The 17,742-nt window shown below is 37.0% G+C and overlaps 1 protein-coding gene across 2 annotated transcripts in view; it reads right to left on the bottom strand.

Annotated features, from left to right (window-relative positions):
- LRCH2 (leucine rich repeats and calponin homology domain containing 2) overlaps positions 1–17,742 on the bottom strand; it is a 103,567-nt gene that overhangs the window by 50,008 nt on the left and 35,817 nt on the right. For both annotated transcript variants that reach the window (XM_049872217.1, XM_049872218.1), the window contains exons 2-5: positions 15,846–15,990; positions 11,854–11,980; positions 4,784–4,889; positions 4,566–4,702 (exon numbers count right to left, since the gene is read on the bottom strand). In XM_049872217.1, the coding sequence (XP_049728174.1) occupies positions 4,566–4,702; positions 4,784–4,889; positions 11,854–11,980; positions 15,846–15,990 (515 nt within the window). The remainder of the gene's footprint in view (positions 1–4,565; positions 4,703–4,783; positions 4,890–11,853; positions 11,981–15,845; positions 15,991–17,742) is intronic.

The following is a 17,742-nucleotide window of genomic DNA, read 5'->3' as shown; positions in this document are numbered from 1 at the left end:
TAATCCTGTAGATTGAGTCCTGCCTCATTAACATAACTGCCTGTAATCCTGCCTCATTAACATTGTAGAGGTTAAGATTTACAACACATAGGATATTCCATCAGATCACAAAATGGTGCACAACCACACAGTACTGGTAATCATGGCCCAGCCAAGATGACACATATTTTGGGGGGACACAATTCAATTCATTTTAGTGCAAGACCAGGCAACATTTCATTACATTGTGAATGGGGTCACCTTGAGTCGGGCGCCTAACAACAACCTAACAATATCAGCTGACAAAAATCACCACCAAATTAAATGCTGGTGAATTATTTTCTTTTGTAAATTTAATTTTTATTTACATCATAATAATAATTCATTTACATGGTTTTAAAAATCAAACAGGGTTACAAAACTAATAACAAAAAAACCTATAATTCCCCTTTTCATCCCTTTCAATCCCCAAGATCCAATCTCTACTTTCAACTCTTATAGCTGTTTGTTTTACTATTTCCAATATTTATAAATAACATGCTTTTTAATTTTTCAATTATAGATCTTATTTACTGAAATGTTATGAAGGGAGATGAGAACTTAGATTTCTTACATTACCACTACCACCACCACCATCATATACCACCACTGCTGCCACTATGACCCCTACCCCTACTACCCACCCACTCACATAAACACCACTTCTTTTCTCAGTATCATAGCATAGTGGTTAAAGAGCATGGACTCTGGATTCAGAATGCCTGCGTTGGAATCCTGACTCTACCACACAGTAGACATGTGAGTGACTTCGGACAAGTCATTTAACTTCTTTGTCTACTTCACCATATGTAATATGAGGATAACAATATTGTTAGCTGCCATAGTGTCTGCCTCCAACTCATGGTGACCTCATGCACAACGGAACAAAACGCTACCCGGCCCTGCATCATCCCCATGATCAGTTGCGGATCACATTACTGTCATTGGTAGAATTTTTATTGGCTGACTTTTGAAAGTAGATCTCCAGGCCTTTCTTCCTAATCCATCTTAGTCTGGAAGCGCTGCTGAAACGTATTCATTGTCATAGCAACACACAAGCCTCCGCTGACAGATAGGTGGTAGCTGTGCCTGAGATGTTCTGGCTGGGAATGGAACTGGGTTTCTCACATAGAAGGGCAAGAATTCTACCACTGAACCACCAATGTCTCCAAGGATAATGACAGTACCTATCTTACAGGGTTGCTGTAAAGATTAAATGAGTTAATACATGTAAAGCGCTGTCAACAGTGCCTGGAGCACAGTAAGTATTATTATCGCTATGTCACAATTTCTCATTAAATCAAAATCCAGTATTTTACATTATGACCAAGAAAATATTCACAGATGAGCCATATAGAATAGTAAGATTGTATTTCATTTCTTCTGTACTTTTGTTTTTACTAAGGTGATTAACTGCTCCCTTTTTTTCTTTTACATAATTTTCTATATGCTTATTATTAATTCATTCCCAAACTTTCTGAAAGAACTGTAAAACATCTCTCCATACATATCAAGTCATCTATCAGTTTCTTTCTTTCATTTTTAGAGAAACTCCCCTATTCCAAACCAACTAGTTGCTCTCTAATGCCCTCGACACCTATGTATATCTGTCAAACGCGGATATTAAGACTTTCTCTTAGTTTATTCCATTTTGATGTACTACATTCTCTGCTGCCTTCCTAAGACATGGTACATGGGATTTAATATTTCTGAGAACTTATATGTTTGAAACTGTCTTGTTTTCTACTTCACACTTAACAGATACTTTGAGTGTAGAAAGTTGGAAATATTCTCTCAGTCTTTAAAGGCATCATTTTAACATCTTCTAGCTTCCAGTGCTGCTGATAAGAAGTCATTCTGATTACCACAGCTATGAATGTGACTCATTTTGTTCCAACAGAAGCCTTTAAATGTTTTGGTCTTTGTGTTTCATATTAGAGATTATTTCTGCAATACCTAGTGATTCTTGGTTGTCTGCTCATTTTCAAGAGTGAGTCAATAAAAAGCCATCTGGAAGCTCTGTGTATGGGGGAAATTTACTGACAGTAGGCCTTACTAGTGATCAGACAAGGCCTAGTCATTTCCATAAAAAAAAAAATTTTTTTTTTTTTTTACCACTAAATACGTGTGTGTGTGTGTGCCTTTTCTCCTGGTTCAACTATTTTACCAAGAGAGAAATCCAACAATATCTTGCCTGAGATATATAAGACAGGCTGCAAGCCTTCCAGAAGCCAAGCAGGAAAAGTGGACTGGAAGGTATCAACATTCAGTATGCAGGCATTCACTATTTTCAGTATAGAGTTTCATTCCTGTCAATACCTGTGCATGAAGCCTCTCAAGTTCAGTATTTGTACAGATGCACTGTCCAATATGGTAGCCACTAGCTACATGAGGCTATTTAAACTTAAATTAACTAAACCTAAATAAAATAAAAAATCTAATTCTACTGTTATACTGCCCATTTTCAAGTGCTCAATAGCTCCTTGTGGCCGGCAAATTGGACAGTGCAGATATAGAATATTTCCATTATCCCCAGAAAGTTCTAATGGAGAGGGTTGCTGTAAAGAGTAAACTCCAGTATTCTGCTGAGACATGGAAGGACAGTAATTTGGCTACTGAGAGAGAATCGGAGGTTCTACGTATCCTTAATGTAAATTCCAGTCTTCTACTCAGCCAAGGGAGGGACAATCACTTGGCTGCGGGTAATGGCGAGGCTCTGAGGATATAAATGTTCCTCAGATCTGTGCTGTCCAATATGGTAGCCATTAGTCACATATTACCTATTTAAATTTAAATTAATCAAAGTAAAATAAAACAAAACAGTTACTCCCTCAGTTGCACTAGCCATATTTCAAGCACTCAATTGCCACATGTGGCAAATGGCTACGATACCGGACAGCACAAATTAGAGAACATTTCCAGCACCACAAAAAGTTCTACTGGACAATACTTGAACATTTGACAATCTTCCTATTTTCAGCCCCTCAACCCTCTGTTCAGTGTTACCCGGTCCTTCCAATTCCCAAGCCATTTCCAGGTTTGACAGAGTAAACTGAATTGCTGATTGCTGCTTTCTCCCACAACAGATAAAAATGTCAACTTTCCTCATTCTGCTAAGGCAGCTATTACTAGGATCCGTGATGGTTAGATTTTTGTGTCAACTTGGCTAGGCTATGTTCCTAGTGGTACTGCCAAATACTAGACTAGTTGTATTTCTGTGATGTGGTGGGGTGAGGTGGGGTGGCATGACGTGGTGAGGCGTGATGTGGTATAATCAATCAATCAGCTGAAAAGGTAGTTTTCTTAGGCTATGTTCTGCCCCTAGACTATAAATAAATATTTTGGCAGAGCTTACTCTCTCCACTCAGCACACTTTCTGTCACCTGACCTATAAATTTTGGGACACAAGCTTGAAAAAGTCTCTAGCCTGCTGCTTGACCTACAGATTTTGGACTTATCAACCCTCACAATTGCATGAGCCAATCCCTTGAAGTAAATCAATGTCAATCTTAATCTCTCTCTTACCCTATGTGTGTGTGTGTGTGTGTCAGTCATTGGTTCTGCTTTTCTAGAGGACCCTAAGACAGGATCCCATTCAGCCTTTGTATGAATCAGAATAAGCACCTCTTTTAGAATGAGCAGGCTATAACTTTGCAGGAAGAAAAGGGTAACCTTTTCTTCTGGATATAAATAACCCCTGTGCCATGGCACATAGCTTAGAAGTAAAATGTAGGCTTAGATTTCGCTCGTGTGCATTGTAAGCAGATGGCCTGGTTACCACTATTCCATCTATCTTCCATTTTCCAAAATTCTGCTGACGTCTCTCCCATGTTATTCTCTTCTCTCTCATTCTTTTTTCCTTATGGGTTTGTATCTTAGTTTATTCTTTTACCATCACTTGAGTGGACTTTGCATGGATTTGCTGTTAGTTGCTGTCAATTCCTACTCATGGTGACACCACGTGTGCAGAATAGAACTGCTCTACAGGGTTTTCAAGGCTGTGATCTTTTGAAAGCAGATCACCAGCCTTGCTTCCGAGGCACCTCTAGGTGGGTTTGAAGCACCAACTTTTCAGTTAGTAGTCCAGCGCTTAATTATTTGTGCCACCCAGAGACATGGATTTAACCTTCATTAAACCAAAAAAACTTATTTTTGTATCTTGTCCTTTCTGTTATAGTTCCATCTATCAGGACCAAGAATGTGCTCCAATCAATCACATAATAAATTCCACGCAGATAGATACATACTTGAGTGGGAGATGGGTAAAAAGTGAGACTTCCTTGCCTAGCCTAAAATAACACTGACAATCAGAATTATCAGTTCAGAAACAAAAAGCTAATATGTGTTTTCCAAATCCTATTATAGATCTTAAGCTAAAACTCCTACCAAAGGGAAAATTTCACTTCTAAGAAAAACTCCTTTAGACAATAGTACCTAAAAAACAAATTAACTCCTAGTCTTGGTGTTTTTTTTTATTTACCAGTAACGAAGAGATATAATTATGAATGGAAATAAGAAGAAATAAGTATCATATTTTTATTACAAACCTGTGCCGGTGGTACCTGCAATGGATTGTTATCCAAAATTATTACTTGTAAATGATGCAACTTCCTGTAACAAACTGGAATCTCAGTCACTTTGTTACAAGAGAAATCCAGCTTGACTAGGGGAAGATCTCCTAATTCTGTTGAAAAAAGAAAAATAATTAAATTAAATTTCATATAGTCACTCTTATTCATGTCAGTAAAAACAGCAAACATCTTACCATCTGGCAACACGCGAAGATTATTTCTCCTTATATTTAGCTCTCTAAGTGAATGTAATTTCCCCATTTGTTGGGGAAGGACCTGAATCTCATTGCAGCTAATATCCTAAGGAAAACAAGAAAAAAAAAATTATAACAAACTAACTGAGAAATACGGATATATTCCAATGTTTAAATTAAAGCACATTGTTAATAGCTAGTAAAAGTTACCTACAGTGTCATTTCTCTAAAGATAGATTATCTGGCAGATTTCTATTTCTATTACATCATGAAGTAACCCAGCACCCCCCAAAAAAAAAAACAAAACCCACTGCCATCGAGTTGATTCCAACTCCTAGTGACCCTATAAGACAGACCAGAACTGACCATAGAGTTTTCAGGGAGCGCCTGGTGGACTTGAACTGCTGACCTCTTGGTTAGTAGCTGTAGCACTTAACTACACCACCAGGATTTCCAACCCAGCACAGTCGACATAAATTTTTCTATACAAAAGTTTGAGGTTATAACTTATTGACTACATAAGTTAGCCTCTCAAAAATCTCAACTAAAGGCCAACTCTCACCAACTAAAACCAGAAGTAGCGATGATCCAGGTGCTTTTCATGCAGAAGCTAAATAAAAGGCTAACAATTATCAATCACTGTGACAATCTGTCAATTACAATCATTATTTCGAGAGACCTGATTGGGCAGAAAGCTGAAAAATTCAAGAATTTACAGATGTGAGTTGGGGAACCAAAGACTATGATAGAGGTAGATTTAACTAAACTTCCTTCTCCAAAGTGATACAAAATATGAGGGATTACAAGCTCAAAGATTTGATTTGTGGCTTACATCAAAACCCAAAGACATTCTAAGATATCTGAACGGGAAATCCCTCTGGGTTAAGTTAAAATGCAAAGTCCTGCTTTAAAGGTAAACAATATCAAGCTTCCATAATACCAGAATAAAGAATAGCTTGTGTTAACTATGTTCTCCTCCTACCCCCTTTCCTGTAACCACATCAACAAAAAGGGAAAAAAAATTTGCAACATGATCTCAGACAGCAGACATTCTAGACACGCTGCAAATTAAATTCTTATTCTACTGCAAAAGCCTCAATTTCCAGCTTTCACTGAAAATGATATTAGCTTGGAGACGGGAGTGGAGCATACATTCAGTTTTTATTGAAAGTAAAGAAAGGTGCCCGCTACCACTACCAAACATTCTAATCAGGGTCACAACAGATGGACCCTGATACAAAGGGATAAAAATGTGGAAAAGGACTTCAAATTCTCAAAATTTCCAGACTTAGTAGACCCACTGAGACTAGAGGAACCCCCAAGTCTATTGCCCTGAGATAGTCTTCAAATGTTGAACCAAAGCTATCCCCTGAAGTCACCTTTTAACTAGACAGCAGGTTAGCTCAAAAAGTACAGAATGTCACCCTTGAGTACTGCACTTTGTAAAAAAAATTACATGAGACCAAGCGGTCAACAAGTTAGTTACTCTAAAGCATGGATAAGAAAGTTGGTGGGCAGTGAGACTAAGTTAACAGGAATGGAGAAACTAAAACAAAAATAATGAGAATGTTGACACAATGTGAACAGTGTAACCAATATCACTGAACAATATGTGTAGAAACTGTTGAATGGAAACCTGTTTTGCTGTGTATATTTTCATCAAAAATACAACAAAATGTTAAACAATAAAAAAGGTTAAAGAAAACCAAGAAGGGTCTATGAATAGGAAAATTAATAACAGACATCTTACTTTGATTTTAAGGTTTTTCTTATTCATGAAACCAAATATTAACCATAAAAAGCCTGACCCAAACTGCAAATGCCTGCCATAAACTGTTCTACAGCAATGTATATTTGTCTTATCCTGTTAGAAAAGGATGGTTGTCAAACCATTACCTTCTAATTTAAATTTCAAAATGTCTCCTGGCTATAGGTGGGTCCATCAAAAAAAGGTCAAATTAGTAGCAGCCAGGCCAGAAATAACCTCCTATCAGTGTGGTCTCAGTAAAAAGGGGAAGGCAGGGTTCAATCAATCACGTTAAGATTTGCCAACAGTTGACTTTCTATATTTCTCTCTCCTTTTTTCTTTATAAGCCTCATTGTACCTATATTCTTGAAGCCATTTGCTTTTTCTGAAATCAAAATGGTCTCCCTATATGCATATACAGTAACAGTTCAGAATAAACCTTACGTTCAAATTTCCGTGAGTTTTTATTATTTTTAACAAGAGCAAATTCAAAAGAATATTAAAGCCATGTAAGAAAGAATTCAACAAAGCTACAAATGTGTAGAAAATGCATCCTACATATTTCTTTCAAAGGATATCTAACGTATCTTCATTCAACAAATATTTATCCTATTTGCTAGGCACTGTTCTTGGTACTGGGGATACATCAAGGAACAAAACAAAAATTCCTGTCCTCATCCCTCCTCATAGAGCTTACATTCTAGAAAAAGGAGTAGATTAAATAACATGCAAGAGGGTGATACGTGCTATGAAAAATAAAAACAGCAGGGTAAAGGAAAATGGCAGTGCTGTATGTAGTGGCAGCGGCGGGGGGGGGGACAGCAGCAGTTTCTATTGTCTGATGGAGGTGATATTTATCTTGGGGAGAAGGTGATATTTCAGCACAGTGTTGTGAGAGCTGAAGAGTGTGAGCCATGCTAATGTGTAAGAAAGGAGTATTCCAGACAGAAGGAACAATAAATGTAAAAGCCCTTAAGCAGTGCATGCCTGGTGTATACAGAAAACAGCAAGAAATCCAGTAAGAAAAGAGGGCCTAAGGGGAAAGAGTAGGATGACTGGCTTTTTTTTTTTTTTTTTTTTGGAGACAAAGGCAGGAACCAGAGACTTCTGAACAGAGTAATGACATGCTATAACTTTTGTTTCAACAAAATCACATTAGCTGCTATGTTGAAAATAGACTATTACCCAAATAATCAATAATAAAACTATGAAAAAACGCTCTTTGAAGTAAATACTATTGCTTCTTCCCAAAGATGCCTAATACTAAAGATTTCCATAGAAATCTGATAATTAACTGCCATTTACTTTTTCCCAAAAGGTATCAAATGCAGTCATAGGAAATTGACCCACTCACCAATAGACACTCTACAAAATATTCTGCTAAGGATTGGAGGCCAGAGAGTTTTTCCTAGGTTTCTAATGACAGAACTGCATGGTAATTGGCTGCCACATTCTTGTTGAAGAGTGTCATGGGAAAATATCTCAATGACAGGGTATACCCACAAATTCATTATATGATTTATAGCTGTCAATTAGCCATCCTAATGGTACCTACCCATCCACTGTCACTAATTTCAAGAGCTTAAAGCATAATAATTTTATAGTGCATAGTAAAATAATGGTATTGAATGTTTTTTAATATTCTAGTTAAATAAAAACATTAGAATAAATTTTGAGACCCTAAATATTATGAACATTTCATTTATCCAAAAACTATCTCAATATAATTTAGAACATGGGGCCAAAAACTGAATTTAAAAAAAAAGAAAAGAAAAAGAAATCATAGAGCCACAAAATCTTAAGGTATAATATCTATAAAATCTTCAAAAACACTAAGCATCCAGGATAAAGAAGGTAATGGTTCCCCATTTATTATGAACTTTTTAGATCACATCTGGAATCTTCTGTTCAACTGCAAGTACAACGGTAAAAGAGACCTTAACAAAGGGCACATTTTTAGGATACCCATTGCCATCGACTCATAGCGACCCTATAGGACAGAGCAGAACTACCCCATAGGGTTTCCAAGGAGCACCTGGTAGATTTGAACTGCCAACCTTTTGGTTGGCAGCCAAGCTCTTAACCACTACGCCCCCAGGGTTTCCAATTTTTAGGATAGAAGCAACTAAATAAAAAGTCATAGAAATAAATTAAGGTAATAAGGATGTTTAAGCTGGGAAGAAAAAAAAAACAGGTTGTAGATGCATGACAGATTACAAATATCTGAAGGGAAGAGAGGTTGTCATTATCTTTTTTTTCACATGGAAGGGCCAGGATCTTTGGATAGAAGTGAGGTATTTTGGTTCAAAGTAATAAAGATAACTAACAAACAGAGTTTTGCAAAAAAGAATTAGCGTTGCCTCTCACACACACACACAGAGTTGTCCGTGACTGAAAACATGCAAGTAGATGTGTTAGGGATTCCTATGTTAGGAAGGGGTTACATCCAATCACTTCTAAGATCTCTTATGATCTCAAAATGCTATGGCAAAGTTCAAGGAAAGGTTCCTTATGTTATAACTGCACATATACAGATATTCCTTAATGATTACTAATGCATAACTGTACAAGTATTTGTTAACGAATAGAAAGTCATTCCTAAAATTTGTTCATTACATTTTATTTGCACATTAATTCCCCATTAGAAAATGATACATACATTCCTCAGGAAAACTTCTGGCTCTCAAGACAATAAAGTCATACTTAAGAATGCTTTTAAGCAGCAAAAGACAAAATAGATAAATGAAATCTTGTAAAAATTTAATATTTTTATCAAAAAAATGAAAAGAAAACCTACAGATAGGGAAAAAAAAATTCAGGAACCATATATCCAATAAGGGTCTAATATCCTATATATATACACACACACATATATAAAAAAATACACACATATATATAAACTTCTACGACAACCCAATCAAAAAATGGGCAGATGATCTGAAGAGACATTTCGCAAAGAGAACCTTAACCACAGCGCCACCAATTTCCTCATTAGCTATTAAACCCAAACCAAACCCGTTGCCGTCAAGTCAATTCCGACTAATAGAGACCCTATAGGACAAAGCAGAATTGCCCCACACATATTCCAAGGAGTGTATGGTGGATTCAAACTGCGAACTTTTTGGTTAGCAGCTGTAGCTCTTAACCACTGTGCACCAGGGCTCTCGTTAGCCTTTAAAAAAAAATGCTGTCAAGTGGATTCCAACCCATAGCGACCCTACAGGACACAGCAGAACTGCCCCACAGGGTTTCCAAGGAGCGGCTGGTGGATCTGAACTGCCGTTATTTCAAAGCCCCCAAGGGATACCATTGGCTGTATAGACCTTTTCAAAGTTGCCAGTGTTACTTTAACTGGGCTGCCTTCATAATTCATTGCTTCTGCTTCAATAACGTGTAATTCATTCTTTGTACCAGCACCTAAACTGATGGTTCTTAATGATAACTGGTGCTCATTTTCATCACTATCTACCTGAAAGTGATAATCTTTGTCGGCCTTTAGTTTACATCTGAAAAGATAGTTTTGGGGCTTCAGGGGGCTCATGTTCATGTCCATCAAATCTTCCATGAGGTGGTGGCATGCACTTAGGTGGGAGAAGAGGACAGAGAGAAACCACTACAGCTGCTGAAAATAGCTGCACAGGACGGAATCAAATGAGGGCTGAACTGCGGACCTTTTGGTTAGTACCCGAGCTCCTAATCACTATGCCACCAGGGCTCCATTAGCCATTAGAAGTTGCAAATCAAAACCACAATGCGAAACCACCTCACTCCTATTAGAACGGCAATGATGTGGAGGGGGAAAATAGATGTTAGCGAATTTGTGGAGAAACTGGAACCCTCATCCATTGCTGGTGGGAATGTAAAATGGTACAGCCACTGTAGAAAACAACTTGGTGGTTCCTCAAAAAGTTGAACATAGAATTACCGTATGATCCAGGCATCCCAATCTTAGTACATATCTAGAAGAAGTGAAAGCAGGAACACAAACAGAAACCTGCAAGCAATGTTCACTGCAGCACTCTTCACAATAGCCAAAAGGTAGAAACAACTGAAATGCCCATCAACAGATGAATGGATAAACACAATGAAATACTATTCAGCCATAAAGAGAAATGAAGTCCTGATGCATTCTACAACATGGATGAACCTTGAAAATATTAGGCTGAGTGAAAAAAGTCAGTCGCAAAAGGACAAATATATGATCTCACTTACATGAAATAAGCAAATATATAAAAACCAAAGATTATTAGTGATGGAAGGGAGGGGGCTATGCCATGCTCCCTAAGCAAAAACTCCCCCTCATCTCCTCCCTTGGAAGAATTTGGAGGATAGCAAGAATTGTTGCACAACCTGAAGAATGTAATCAATGTTACTGAATTGTACACATAGAAATTGCTGAGCTGTGTATGTTTTGTTATGAATATTTTCACCGTAATAAAAAAATTTTTAATATATTTTAAAGATACCTATTTATTGTGAAAGTATTATCCAAGATAAATCAGAAAATGAAAAATAAACAGTGTGGTATATTCCAACTCATAGTGACACTACAGGACAGCGTAAAACTGCCCCATAGGGTTTTCAAGGAGTGGCTGGTGGATTCGAACTGCCGACTTTCTGATTAGCAGCTGAACGCTTAACCACTTCACTACCAGGGCTCCGATAGGTTGGATAAGTTGGTGATAACTCAAAGATGTGAAAATAGCTCAGTGCTTTGAGAATCCAGTTAACATCTCTCTCAGAGTTCGATGTCCTTTAATACCTCTAATGTTATGGTCAAGGTAATTAAATTATTCCTATATTTCTACAATCTACTGCCAATCAATCAACTGTCTCCATTTTTCTTGGTTTCAACATGTTACAAAATCCCATGAGGATATAGGGGAGTAAAGGTTATTTTGTTTATTATTTTTCCATGCTTCTACTCTTTTTTAATTCCCTTTATGCGTTTTCACTCCACTTTTATGTGAGGCTCTCACAATAGACCTGTAATTCCTTTAAATAAACAAACACTTTCTCCCTAAGACCTCTCCTGTCCACAAAATGGATAAACAAATGTTTATTAGTTTGAAAAGCATTTCTTACAGCTTGTAAGCAAGTCTTCTGACCTCACTAGGACTGAGGAACAACCAGGCTTTACTTGTGACCAAGAGAAAAAATGAGACATAATAATGGTATCTCGAAATTTTACTAATGTGAAATTAGACATATACCAAGTTATTATTACTTTTTTTAATTACAATGAAATTCCATAGAGGAGTAATATTCTTCATGTAAGGTAGTATAAAATGTAATATACAATTAATACAACCATTTTACTCACCAATTCCATTAAATCTTTTAACTTTCCAATTTCTTCTGGAATGGATACCAGTTTATTATTACTGACAACCAAAACTTTAAGGGGGAGATCAAACAGGTATTTTGGCAGTGTTGATAAAAGATTTCGACTGAAAAGAAGAAAAGTCTTATTATAAATATATGTCTGAAACCTCACGTTATGTTGAAAAAAACCAAATCGTCTGGAAAGTAAATAATAGTTTTCACTAAATAACTATAATTTAATGAGTGCTTACTTTGTCTCAGATATGGTATTATATTCCTTACATGTGCTACCTCAATCCTCACATTCGTAGTATTATTATCTCCATTATACACATAAGAAAACAAAGGATAAAACTGGGTGATTTGCCCAGGCACAACAGAGATTTAAGTGTAAGTCTGACTGCAAAGCCTGTGCTAATTACCTATGAGACTATCTGACACACCACCAGTTCTCAAAAATCCAGAGTGATTCTTCTGGGCTGGAAAGCGACAGAGCCTTTCTCTCTGGTATAATTTCATTATATTCAATACTTCCATGTCACTTACTGGGAACAGTCTCCAAGGAAAAAACTGTATGTGCTACCTTGACGTTTATAAAAGAATAAATAAGATTATGTGCTCAGAAGCATGAGGTGACCATAATCCATTTGCTTTTGGTATGGTTTATGGTAGAAAAGCCTACTAGCACTTCTATCACTGCTCTAAGTTGATGCAACATTCCTATCTTCATGTTTACATTTAAAGATAATAACTAACATTTATTGAGTACTTACCATGTGCCAGACCATATCCAGAGCATCTCACATGAATTAGTTCGACTAACCCTCACAACAAGGTCATTGGTGGTTCAGTGGTAGAATTCTCACCTTCCATACAGAGATTTCTCAACCCATACACAGCCACCACCTGTCCGACCGTTGACACTTGTAGTGTTGCTATGATGCTGAACAGGTTTCAGGGGAACTTTCACACTAAGACCAACTAGGAAGAAAGGCCTGGCAGTCTACTTCCAAAAATTAGCCAACGAAAACCCTAAGGATCATCACAACAGTCTGCCCATAACCAATCATGGGGATGGTGCAGGAATGGGCAGCATTTTGATCCATTGTACATGGGGTCATCATGATTTGGGGGCTTATTCAAGGGTGGCTAACAACAACAATCCTTTTTATGAAGATATACTAGTTGCCAATGAGCTGATCCCAACTCATGGCAACCCTATGTGTGTCAGAGAAGAACTGTGCTCCATAGGGTTTACAATGGCACCTCTGGATGGACTCAAACCTACAGCCTTTCGGTTAGCAGTCAAGCACGTAAACCACTGCACCACCCGGGGACTCCTGTATGAAAATAGATACTATCATGACACCCCATTTTACAGATGAGGAAACAGCCACAGAAAGATTAAGTAACCTGCTCAAAGTCACACAGCTGATAAGCGGAGAGCCAGGATTCAAACCCAGGAAATCGGGCTCTAGGGCCCTTGCGCTCAACTACTACGGTCAAATTCATATGCCAATGCACAGACTGCCCCAAATGATCCCACTACTGTAAATACAAAGTGTTTTCATACCAACGAGCATTGATAAGCAATGAGCTATTATTATCTTTCCTGTTTTTCAAAGTGACACAGACCTGTGCCCATCATCTTGTGCAAAATGCACAGGAACAAAAGCCCAGTGTTTCTCCAAGAGGGGGAAGGCTTCAATGCCCTTCATTCCATTCTATCCCTGCAGAGAACATCCACAAATACCAGGCTGGCTCTACATGGCACAAACTGACTTCTTCTTTTTTTTTTTTTTTTTTGTTAAAGCAATGCCTCTAGACTAGCAATCCTGGCCAAGCTGCTGGAATGTCAAATATGCTAGAGGCCTGTCACAACCCCTTGATACTTTCAGGGTGAAGTGGGCTCCTTAGGCAAGTGTCCTGCATAGGCCTGGAGGATTATTCTACTGAAAAAGGAAAGAGCATGCAGGAAGGGAGAAACGACTGAAAAGCATCTTACAGATTTATCAAGACGTTTTCACTAAAATAAAAATAATTAAATGGGAAAAATAATGGCACACACAAACTCATTCTAATCTGCCCTCAGCCCCCAAAAAGTAAAAAAGTGACTCATCGTCTTTCCTTAGTAAACAGGTTCACAGAGTAAGATGTCAGCTCTCTCTAGAATCTGGCTTCTTCATATATAGCTGATAACTCAATAATTTCCACTTTTTTTTCTACATGTTCAGAGACAGCCAAAAGAAGTCACTCACTAAAACAAATGTTATTTCAACATGATTTGTTAACAAAATGTTATGACTGAAATGAAAATCAGAAGTCCACTTTTAGAGATCAAAACAGGAAAGCTTCAAAGAAAGTTTTAGTAAAACTATTCTAAAAAATACCTTACATGTTAATATAGAAATGTAATTCAGTTTTTGACAAATCGGATTTTCCCATCTAACTTTTTCTATAAAACAACAAAATGTAACAAAAACAAAGACAAAATTAAAAATACCTCACTTGCCTCAATACTCTCCCGAGCCAGGCCAATGAGCCACATACCCATTTACAGGAAAGAGCAGCCCAAATGACTAATTCCTGCTGAAGGAAATTTCTCTCACATGTTTTAAGGTGTAAGGTGCTTTCAATTACAATAGTATATACTGCAGATGACACCACTGGGGGAGACATATCTAAGAATTAACATATCATAGTGAGAAAGGAGCATTATTATTTACGTATATTAATTACACTTATTACTTTCCTATATGGGAATTCGGACAAGCAATTTGGTTAATTAGGGGGAAGAAATTACTTCTTCCAACTCAAACATACAAACACACACACACACACAAGAAAATAATTCTAAATTCAAGTTACAACCTATCAGTTTCCGTTTAATGTCCCTCATTTGGCAGGGCAATTTTGTTCTTATGCTTACTGAATATTCGTTCTGTTATAAATATAGGATAATAGTTAAGAACGAGAGCTCTAAAGCCAAACTGCTTGGATTTGAATCTTGGCTCCACCACTTCCTATATAAAAAACCAAAAAACCCACTGCCGTCGAGTCGATTCCGACTCACGGCGACCCTATAGGTCAGGGTAGAACTGCCCCATAGAGTTTCCAAGGAGTGCCTGGCGGATTTGAACTGCCAACCTCTTGGTTAGCAGCTGTAGCACTTAACCACTACGCCACCAGGGTTCCCACTTGCTATATATATATATATATATATATATATATACACACACGTATATACATACATACTTATGTATATACACACATATATATGACTTTGGGCAAACTGCTTAATCTCTTGGTGCTTCAGTTTTCTCATCTATAATGCAGAGGTAATAATAGCAAAAAAAAAAAATAATAATAGTACCTACCACAAAATGTTGTGAATTCAATGAGATGGTATGTGTAAATCGTTTGGAACATTGCTTGGCACATGATAATAAAAACAACTGTCATCTACTTCCTAACTCTTTAACATTCCCCTGTCAATCTACCCATTCTTGAAGTAGCAAAAGTACGAAAAATATAACTCAAGCACTGTTTCTTTATGTTTCACTTTAACTGAAGATGCATACAATTAAATCTGTATTGTGGTGCTATGATTTCAGGAAAATATTTATAGTTTAAAGGCTTGCTGCTCAAAGTGAGGTCTTAGGATCAACAAGCATGGGTATCACCCAGGGGCCTGTTAGAAAGGCAGGCTGCCCACTCCAGACCTATTGAATCAAAATCTACATTTTGACAAGATCCCCAGGTGATTTCAGGTGCACATAAAAGTTTGAGAAAAACTACTTTGAAGAACGAGACAAAAAACCCCATAAAGTTAATATGAACATATAAAAAATCCAAATAAGATACTGTTGAGATAAATGTCGGCTAAAAATGTCGGCTACCTAGCCAAAATGAACACATTTTTTATCTAGTTAAAATGATTAGAACTGTAATAAAAAAACAAAATTTTACCAAAGAAAACTGTTTCCTTACCTAATGTTAAGGTATGTTAACATCTGCAGGTTTTTAATAGCTTCAGGAATGATTTTGATACAATTATGATACAAATTTAATGTTTCAAGTGGTGCGAACGACCAGACATCAGAAGGAATTTCTGTAAAACGATTTCTTGAGAGATCTGAAAAATAAAAATAGTGTTTGAGTGTCAAACATAAACCTACGTCTATGTTAATTAACAGAATTATTTTTATACTTGCTGAATCTGAATCTAAGCAACTACATAATATTATGAAATATCATCCACCTGAACCTTGAAAGAAAATAAATATTATTTGGAAACAAACTCATGGAAAGCATGTTTATTAGTAATTTTTACTTATGTGCTTCAATTATCTGTAAAATTCAAATCTATTATTTTTTTAAATACCAATGAGGAATTCTCTCTGATCTTTATAAACACACACACACACACACACACACACACACACACACAACCTCCCAATACCACATCTTTCCTGATCACAGTCAAATTTACATAAGGAATTATCCACCGTACATCTAAATTTCTTATTTAGCATGAACTTCTCAACCCACTGCAATTTAGTTTCTATTCACTCTAATGCCCACCAAGGTCAATAGCCTGCATATCAATAACCACTCCTTCCATCTGGAAACATTCTCTTCCTTTGTCTTGGAAGACTACACTTCTGGATTTCGTCCTGTTACCTATCTGGCCACTTCTGTCTCCTTGGCTGGATTGTCCTCTACTTGTGTCTTTAATGTTGGTGTTTCAAATGCTGGTGTTCCTAAGGGCTGTGACATGACATAAGGTACTCCTTTCTTCTCAAGATATGCACTCTACTGGATGATTTCATCCACTCCCACGCCTGACAAATATCAAATCCAGGATATTTCTAAACACCTATTTCTGGCCTTCAAGCCTTTCCCTTGATATCTCTCAAGCCTCTCCAACTCTACAAGTATAAAATCTTTACTGAACATCTTCTACACACCCATTTCTCTCGCCAGTGTTGTCTATCTTGGACAATGTCACCAACATTCTCCTAGTGAGCTGCTCAAACCAAAAACCTGGTGATCATCCTTGCTTCCTTCCAAGTACACAGGAATATACATCTATTCAAGTTTTCAGAAAATAAAAGCATGAGATTATTATGATTACTCCTCCGTAAAGCATCTTTGTAGTTGTTAAATGAATTTCTGAAAAATATTTAGAAAATCATGTGGCAGGATGACAAAAAAAAACATACCCTAAAAGAGAGTTTCTTAACCTCAGCATCATTTAGCTTTTAGACTAGATAATTCTTTATTGTATGGAGCTGTCCTGGCATTGTAAGATGTGTAGCAGCATCCCTGCCCTCTATCTGACAGACGCCAGTACCACTTCTTAATTGTGACAATCAAAAATGTCCCTTGGCCCACAAAATCTCTCTAACCCTGTTGAGAACCACTGCTTTAAACAATTATTAAATTGGCTACCTTATCATAGATATATACTTTGTTTATACTAATTCATTATACTTATTTGCTTAAAAACATAAGAATGTTAATCTGTCAGGGAAAACATCTATGATCTAGTTTTAGCCTACTATACTTTATACTAGTATCTTATTTAGCATCCAGTATTCCCTCCAGAACACCAGCAGGCTTAATAGAAGTCTCCCACTAATGCTCAACTTCCCACCCCATGGGATGCGGCCTTTGGTCAAATATATTGAATTCCCTAATCAGAACATTAAAATAAACATGTGTGTGTGTGTGTGTATATATATATATACACACACACACACGTATATATACGTATACATATACAGGTACACACACATATATATATAAATTCTCACCTAATGTAAAATTTTATAGTTGGTAAAAGAAAACATTAGCTATGATCATATAAGCTGGATTCTTCTTC

This window comes from Elephas maximus, chromosome X (assembly GCF_024166365.1).
Source record: "Elephas maximus indicus isolate mEleMax1 chromosome X, mEleMax1 primary haplotype, whole genome shotgun sequence".
NCBI lineage: Eukaryota > Metazoa > Chordata > Mammalia > Proboscidea > Elephantidae > Elephas > Elephas maximus.
Note: the sequence above shows the minus strand (reverse complement) of the source record. Positions and strands in the feature narration are given on the sequence as shown.